The sequence below is a fragment of the Phallusia mammillata genome, chromosome 4 (assembly GCF_965637545.1).
Source record: "Phallusia mammillata chromosome 4, kaPhaMamm4.hap1.1, whole genome shotgun sequence".
Classification (NCBI taxonomy): Eukaryota; Metazoa; Chordata; class Ascidiacea; order Phlebobranchia; family Ascidiidae; genus Phallusia; species Phallusia mammillata.
This window is the reverse complement of record NC_137255.1, coordinates 8,905,058-8,914,148: the sequence shown is the minus strand read 5'-3', so window position 1 is coordinate 8,914,148 and position 9,091 is coordinate 8,905,058. Positions and strand designations below refer to the sequence as shown.

At 36.1% G+C, this 9,091-nt stretch overlaps 1 protein-coding gene across 1 annotated transcript; it reads right to left on the bottom strand.

The window, feature by feature from the left end:
- Positions 1-1,202: 1,202 nt before the first annotated feature.
- LOC145222764 (transcription factor IIIB 50 kDa subunit-like) lies at positions 1,203-9,091 on the bottom strand. The gene is made up of 8 exons (XM_080088962.1): positions 8,927-9,091; positions 4,037-4,188; positions 3,614-3,777; positions 3,268-3,377; positions 3,053-3,138; positions 2,703-2,831; positions 2,306-2,416; positions 1,203-1,759 (listed from the first exon to the last, which is right to left on the bottom strand). Exons 1-8 carry the CDS (start codon positions 8,987-8,989, stop codon positions 1,384-1,386), a joined length of 1,191 nt encoding a protein of 396 aa, XP_079945088.1. The 5' UTR covers positions 8,990-9,091; the 3' UTR covers positions 1,203-1,383.

Genomic DNA, 9,091 nt, shown 5'->3' with positions numbered 1-9,091 from the left:
GAACGTTTGGAAAAACACCAGTCTTCAAAGCTCACATTTAAACCAGAACTTTTGTGCCAATTGCATTTAAATTAGGTTACCATGCAGTCTCATATAGTCAAAATGTCCATATGGTACAGCTGGTCTAATCACTTTAGTGTGTATAGGTACATATACCCAGATCAGAACATGTGGGAAATCATGCGCCCAAACAGCAAAATTCACGCCAAACAAGCTTTTTATTTTACAGATTTTGTTTTACAGCCCACAACTTAACCAGCATAGATAAAACTAAACCCACAATACAGGAGAAAAACATAAAACCCTGTCTTAATTAAACTTTTAACTTGCCAATCTGAGTACCGAGCCTAAACTGGACACATCAACAAGCAGTACTCTTGCTTTTCTGGTTCTCAAAGTCATTTCAAATTTGACTACATGAATTGATTCACTGTTCAATGCACAAGAACTTTTTGAACTAATAGTTGCATCATAGTCGTGCTCGGCTAGCAAATCCTTGTCGCATTAGCACGTGCAGCGTACAGTCTTGCTGTCGGGCTCAGACTATGAGCAGTTACTGTGCACAGGATTGGAGCAGAACGGAAATCGTTAGGCTGTGATCAATTAAGTTGTTTTTTGTTGATAGAAGACTTTAAAGGACGATTGCCATTTATCGTCCAGCAACTGCCTAACCTTGCCTGCACTTATGATATCATACAAAGTGACATTTCGCAACGTAATGAGTAGATTTAAGTAAGTAAGTGAATAGATTGTCTTTCAGGGCAGGTCTTCCTAAACTTTTAGCACGAACCACCTTTCAACTATATACATTTTCACTTGGCGGTACATATAAACTTTGTGATACTATTAAAAACGCGACTGTCAAAAATTACTGTGCAGCTATATTTTTTTCTCAGCACGTGCTTACATTGCCTAATAGTTCTTGCATAATACGGAGCTGGGAAAATGCACGGGGCGTGCACTCTTGTTGGTCTCGTTCAAATTTTAGATTTATATGACAACATCTTCAGTGGAATTCGTTTTGCACCACTTTTATGCGATAATACAAACCTATGATTTTGTATTAAATGGCGTTCTCGCGACTCCGTCCGGGTTTGGTCAGTAAGTAACAATAAAGTGCAATAGTCCCTCCAAATGACTACCTAGCACCATCCAGCATCCAATAAATCTGCTTGTCTTTTCTAAACAAATGACTTTCTGGATAAAAATACTCAAACGCATTTTGTTTTTGTGAAGAAGAAAAAGAATGGAGGGAATAAAAATAAGAAAAAATTCTTTAAAAATCAGCAATCGACAGGAAAAAAAAACTAATTAACACAATGTTCATACCGCAACGCAACAGATTAATCTGTTTTGAAAACGAAATTAAATCAAAATCTTAAATTATTTTTCTTGGTCGAGTTCTTCTTTTATCCTTATTAATCGGTCGATTTCTTCAGGGTTGCGAACGTATTGGTGCAGTTCAGATTCAGGTATGTCATCTTCATCTAAAGTCTCAGACATTGAGGCAGTTTTTAAACGTTTAACGTCTGGGCCATCATTTTCTGCGAGCTGGTATTCTGTTGTATTTAAATATGTTGGCGGTGTACAAAGAAACTCATTCTCAGTAAAATCGCGAGTTTTTTCAGTTTTGACGAAAACGTGGTCTGTTTGTGTGCTGCTTGGTAATTGAAAAAGAGCACCATTGTGTTTAAGTACGTCGTCGATAAGGCGATGAAATCTCTCAAGTCGTATGTCGTTGTCATCTATCCATGGTAACCTGCATTATAATATGCTGTAATTGTACAAACACCTTGACGAAATTGGCATAAAACTTTAAACAACAAAAATATTGCATCAATTATTCTACGCTTGGGATGGTATTTCCAACTGAAATAAAACAATTAGAAAGAGGGGCTACTATAAAATACGTAAACTACACTTTTTGGGCTGATATTCTAACATAGGTTAGGACGCGGTGTTTAGTACAAGCCCAAAACATTCGAGAATATCAGCCCAATAGGGGTGTAAGTTTGAATCATAATGTTATCATAATCGCAAACCCTCGACCCGGCCCTAATGGCTTTAACTGTCGACATTTTCAGAAGTTTCATATATTTTACAGCAAGATTGCGTATTTTAGAGGAGCCAATTGGAAAGGTGGGGCTCAAAAAATTAAACAAAATCGAACCAAACATACATTTTATTACAAATAAATTTACTTGAAAGAGTTTTGCAGTGTCAAAACATTAATACGATCCGGCTGTAAACTAGACAAAAAACCCGGGCGAGTCATGTTACTTAGTCACTTTTTATTCAACATTACCGTCTGGCAAGAATGAAGACGCGCTCACGAAAATCACGCAGTAACACTCTGTTGAAGTTCCCAATGGAATTCTGATGACAAAAGTTGGCAAACGAGGTGCACACTTTCTGGCTGTAAAAAATGCATCAATGTTTTGGGGCTAAATTTTTAAAACTTATCAAAACATTGTTGGAATTTGTGCCATCAGCATTTTACTGATTTTTTGAGCTGTGATTGGTCAGTTTAACCATTATTGACATAAATATGGTCTGTTTCAGTCAAAAAAAAAAAAAATTCAAAAAATGGGAAACTGTTAAGCAGGCAACATGTAAATTTATCTCCTAATGTGCATTTGACCAACAAAACAAATTTAATTTTACCAAGGTTTGTTTTATTGTAGTAATTTTTGTAGCCTTACTGTTTTTCCTCTGATATGAAGGCAAGATACCCTGCAGTGTAAGAGACTGTTCTCGGAGAAAACCCTGCAGTTAGCTCAAGTTTCCCAAGAAACTCAAAAATCTTCTCTGCTTTTTGTCGCAGTATTGGTCTGTAAAAAACATGTTTAAGAAACACTGTTCAGGAAAAAAAGAGGAGAGATACAATAAAGTGCACTTTACAATCTTAAATGCACAAAAAAACCCAGTCATTACAGTTTCTGGCTTGTGGAGATAAAACTCAAGTCGGGCTTGTAGGGACCAGCCATACGATATTATATCATCACAGTGCATTGGTTTCAATAAAAAGCCATGGTAAACTAAGACAACTTACTTATTTTCCAAAACTTTCAAGGATCCAACAAATGTGTCATTGACACCCAAAGGTGATGGTGATGACATATCTGCCTCTTGTTTAACCTGTCAATGCATAGGACAGAAAATGATTTTTTTTTGCAGCAGAATATATGACGATATTTTAAACACATTTTTTTGTTAATATCATTGAAAAAATATTTAAAGGTTAAGTTGTTGCACAACCCGTTTTACCATGCCAAGAATCTTCATGAAACCTGGTAAAGGTGCTTGCATCGCCTTGCGCACTTTATCAGGTGTTACATTCAGCCCATGCTGGTTAAGAGCAACATAGAGACAGGAAGCTGAAACAAGTTAAAGTTACAACAATGACCTTTTATGTATAAAATATCTGATGTATTTTAAGTTAAGGTTTGGACAGTCAAAAACGTCTGTGACAAACAAACATAAAAATATATATAACTATTATATAATTATAAAGTTTAATAAGTTTTTGCAAAAATGTTCAATTAACTTACCAGCTATTTGAAGTTTATACACATGTTTTCGATTAAATGCCAAAAATGTTCAATTAACTTACCAGCTATTTGAAGTTTATACACATGTTTTCGATTAAATGCCAACTTTATTCCGTAAGTTTCAAATATGGTTGTTGCAGTCTCCATGATTTGTTGATCATTCTCTACAAACGGTGTGCAACCATTTCTCATTTCTTCAATATACTTTTTGTTTCTCAGTCTCGCCCTGTTTGAAATACATTTTAGGTTCCTCTACTGTTTATTTCAATAATACTCAGATGGTGATCAAGAGTAAAATAAATTATCAAGTTGCAAATACTGTGGACTTCATTGCAAATTAGTTGGACAGAATAACACATTATTATTTTTTGATGCTGTATGGGATTATTTATTTAATTTATCTAGACATGAGTGTTAATCCACATTTAGTAAAACTTTTTTGTCAACAAAACAAATTTTGTTTACCACAAAAGGACCTGCCATACCTTTCTTTTTTGTCACTTGAGTAAAAACTATATTTGTGTTCAAACTTTGAAGAGCTTGAAGCAATTTTGGTGCCAATCAATTCACCTTCATCGGCAGCTTGAAAGTTACTGACAGCAGCAGATGAACTGATGTCCCCACAATCCATGCAAACCTAAAAAATAAAAATAAATCGAATAAATATATATCTGCAAAAACCTATGTTGTGCACTTCATTGCATGTATGGAAATTAATTACAACTAGAAGGGTGGCTTAGCACATATTGCCCTTGCATATACACTATAACCTATTTTAAAACATTGATATATTTCCTATGCTTATTTTGTATTGGGTCCCATATTAGCCATCGTCTTTTATAACTTGAGTCGTTTCTGCACGCAAAAACTCATGGGTCCCCACACATGCAAAGTTAAAAATAATGAAATTCAAGAGATAACCATGAGAAAGTCGGGTGTTGTAAGGTAACAGTGATCGGCATTGGGCTTAAATAATAATACTATGTACAATACAAACTATAAAATTAGATTCACCCCAGATATTGTTTGAAGTATGTCCTATTTAACGTTTTAAAAAACTGACCCATTTTAGGGGGCTAGTAGGGCAACTAATTGGGTTCCACAGACAAACTAAAAAATATGTAAAAACCACAATGACTCAATCAATAGTACTGCAAAATTTCAGCCCAATCCGCCAATGTTTAAAATTTCGACCACTAGAGGTGTTTTGAGCAACAACCGTTACTGTTTCTGACGTCATAGGGCTGTTAACAAGCCCCTAACTGCCATGGCGCAAAAACGACCACCAAGCAACCCACCAACGAACAACATACAACTGGTTGCCCTTGTAACACTATTGCTCCAAAGAAATCTTTCATTTGTGGTGCCCAGTAACATACAAATACGTTTTACACTTTAGGGGCTTGTGGGGTAAATTCTAGGACTACAGGGTTGAACACAACAATCGACACCTATAAATGGCATACTAAACAAGAAATCCAAATTTCAGCTAATTCTGACACTGTTCAAAAACTCACCCATTTTAGGGGGCTAGCGGGGTAAATACTGGGGTTATAAAAAAAAAAAGTGGGATGCACATCTACATAAATATATCTTTGTAAATTTCAGCCAAATCCATCAAACATTTGATGGAAAAACGAGTCGGACAAACTTTGGGTAAAAACACCCATTTTAGGAGGCGAGCGGGGTAAATACTGGGGTTATCAACAAAAACAAAGTGGGATGCAAATCTACATAACTATATCTACCATCTGTGTAAATTTCAGCCAAATCCATCAAACATTTGATGGAAAAACAAGTCGTACAAACTTCGGGGAAAAAATACCCATTTTAGGGGGCGAGCGGGGTAAATACTCGGGTTATCAACAAAAACAAAGTGGGATGCACATCTACATAACTATATCTACCATCTGTGTAAATTTCAGCCAAATCCATCAAACATTTGATGGAAAAACGAGACAAACTTTGGGAAGAAAAAAAAAGGAAGAAAAAAAAAGAAAAAAACTAAAAACAATTCGAGTAAAATCAATATGTGTCCCCTTCAGGGAAGGGGACCCATAACTAGTGGTGTACTAAATTTTTAGTTTGCCGAATTATATAGCCATTTCTACAAAGATTAGGTTTTGACCAGAAAATTTGTTGCCATTCGGACGAAACCGAATATTTTATGAACACAAATTTCCTTGCATTTTCGTAAAAACGAAACAGGTCTTTTCTGCTTATGAGGAATCAAACAATCTTACAAAGTCCACCATAACTGAAATCACATCAACTATTATGATTTTTTTTCAATTCTGAACAAAAAGTCAGTAATTTAGTGGCAGGTTGACAAACATGGCTGAGACAACCTTCAGGGAATTCAGTGTTCAAATCTGCGTCAGGGAGAAATGTTAAAATGTACTTAAAAGTCAGGAATATAAAAAGAAAAAAATATATACTGTGAAATTAATGTAAAACGGAGAAAGTTTCTGATAGTAAGCTACAACCGCGTCTATGCCATGAAACGTAAAGAGGTAAACTGGCGGCGCGCAAGTTAACGCACAAAGTTACTGTTTCGTTTTGCAGTGTGTGTGCGCGTAGCAATACCTGTTTGTCACTAGTTGTCTAACAGTACGCGTTAAATACACAAATAAAAATCCGCGTCTCAAGAAAACACACCATTCGATGCTACGTGGGAACGTGGGAAATTTCATTTGCTTTAACTGTGTACCTTATATGCAAGGCACCAACTAACAACGAAAAGTCGAATGTCGTGAGACATAAAAACATTTTTTCAGTGGCATTTTATTTCAAATTTAAAAAGGTGTTTGTGGATCCCGTTGTTAGTTTTTTTCTGTGTGAAATTGGTCCGAATGGTTTTTAGAGTGGTACTGGTAAAGGTTGGAGACCCCTGATATGTGTGCTTATTGTTTCAGGCATAGTAAGAGTAGTGAGCTTAGCCTAACAAAGTTAACTAAACAGAGCCTACGCAGAAAGTTTATTGACAAGGATCAGAGCACCGTATCTAACGTTTTCTCGTGTCGCCGTCCATGCGACTTCCGAATATATTTTTAATTTATTCCGGAATAGAAGTGTTTGGATTGCAAAAATGGTTAACGCAGCGGTTCTCAAACTGGGATCCGCGGTCCTTTAGGGTATTTTGCGGGGACCGCAAATATATATTTCTATATTTATATTTGGCGTCAGTTTGTACAACTGAATAAGTTTGAATCAAAGTGAAAGTGAGAATCGACCGTCTCCATTGCTAAACAATAGGCTTTATTGCAGGACAACCCACGAAAATGCAATTGTTCGCGCACAATTGTATTGCTTTTGTCTTGTCTGTGAGGTCAGATTTGGATTATTGTTATGCGCAATTTTGCACAACTAGCTAAAATCTTGCAATCAATTTTCGTTTTTCTGAAATACACGTTCAGGCTTGCGGACCGCGAGCCCTCGAAATAATGGCAAAGGAACCGTTTAGAAAAAATGACAAAAACGACTGAGAAAAACTGGGTTAACTCAACTGAGATAAATTTTGTCAGGGATTGTGTATTATAAAATATGGCAACCCTATGCTACATCATATTTAATGATGTATCACACATTCCATTTACTATATTTATAATGGATATATATTTGGCACCTACATTTCATTGGGTCCCTATCTTTTTCCTGGCACTTTATAACCTAATTGTTTCTGCAAGCATAATCTAATGGGTCCCCACACATATGCATATGCGATTTGGTAACAGTAAAAATAGGGCACAATCACTGTTAGATATTTACCAATTTACTATACACATCATTTGATCTACACATATGATTGTTTTTGCAAGCAAAAACGAATGGGTCCCCACACGCGCGTTTGTGCGGATTTATGGTAAACAAACATCCTGGTTATTTTTAGATTCTTAAGGACAAGCTTAACCAACTTTAGCCTTAACCCAAAAAGTTTTGTCCTTATTGTTTTTGCATCATTATTGTCATATAATTACAAAAAACAGTAAATAGGAACAGGAAAAATACTTTCAATTTATTCTCATACTTTGACCTTGATATTGTCGTTCAAGGTCAGTTTTTAAACACAATTTTCCAAAACTTAAAATGTGCTTGATAACTTAATAAAACGACATAGCATAGCTGCGCAAAAACAGCCGATTTCTAATCACCGACACGACTGCCTCATAAAACGTCGGTCCGGACGTCAAGCTGAGCACTCCCGCTGCATTCACCCGCCTTAATCGTAAACAAGTGAATTACTCCCTTGAGAGTTGAGACTTCTATCTGACTGAGAAAATGGTCACGTAACCACTGCGTTCATGCGTGAAGCAGAGGCATTTTTTTCTATGCGCCACTATGGCCAATCACTCCCATTGCGTCAGCTGTGCACTGAGCGAGCACAAATATGACAGAAGACAGCATGTAAAAACATATTTTTACTATTACTGAGCCGATTGCACTGATATTTTTACCAGCCAACAAGTAGCACCCTATCCACAGGTGTTAAAAATTTCAGCAGGTTAAGTCTTGTATTTCTGGCCTCAATAACATGTGAACAAACAAACAAATATTTGGGGGTAAAGGGGTGAAAATGGATATATACAACCTCAAATCACAAAATAGTTTAAAATACGCTGCAATGTACCAATCAAAAAGTATGAAACTCCAGAAACATCTGCTTTAGCAAGTATAGCCGTTTTAAAAGTTTCACGTTTTGGGGGGATGTGGGTGAACCGAGGGGTCAAACGGAGTCAAAATTCACATGGACCATCTTTTGACCAATATCTATAATGTGTGTAAATATGAAAAAGTTTGAACCATTCTTTCTTGACCAAAACGTGGGAACAAATCTGCGTTTAAAAATTCACGTTTTGAGGGGCCGTGGGTGAACTGAGGGATCAAATGGGGTCAAAATTCACATGGACCATCTTTAGACCAATATCTATATTGTGTGTAAATATGAAAAAGTTTGAACCATTCTTTCTTGATCAAAACGTGGGAACAAATCCGCGTTAAAAATTTTACGTTTTGGGGGGCTGTGGGTGAACCGAGGGATCAAAATTCACGTGGACCATCTTTAGACCAATATCTGTAATGTGTGTAAATTTGAAAAAGTTTGAACCATTCTTTCTTGACCAAAATGTGGGAACAAATCCGCATTAGAAAAAAAATATATATATAGACAAAAACAATGTGTCCCCTTCAGGGAAGGGGACCCATAAATATAGCATACAACTTCATAAATGATTGGGCAAGTTAGACGGTCTCTAATTAAAACCTTTTAAATTAAAACAGCTATTATCTTTTTTGCAGCAACTTTTCATAGAAGACCACACATTTTACTTTACTAAGCCACTGCTAGACTGTACATATCAATGTTAACTTTAACTTACCAGTGTAGCTTCTAACCCATGACTGTCGTCAACCAATTTGCCACCACAGGCTTGGCACTTCATGCTTATATATTACTGTTATTGCAACATTATAAAATGTTTTCCTTTTTACATTAGATAATACAGATGTTTTACTTTTTTATCCTACTGAGCTATTTTATAAAT

Excerpts from the sequence above, each read along its gene's own strand:
- LOC145222764 (XM_080088962.1), bottom strand. The coding sequence starts at position 8,989 with ATGAAGTGCCAAGCCTGTGGTGGCAAATTGGTTGACGACAGTCATGGG. Across the intron at positions 2,832-3,052 it reads TTGAAAGTTTTGGAAAATAA|ACCAATACTGCGACAAAAAG; the intron begins GTAAGTTGTCTT and ends TGTTTTTTACAG. Across the intron at positions 1,760-2,305 it reads GTCTTCATTCTTGCCAGACG|GTTACCATGGATAGATGACA; the intron begins GTAATGTTGAAT and ends ATTATAATGCAG.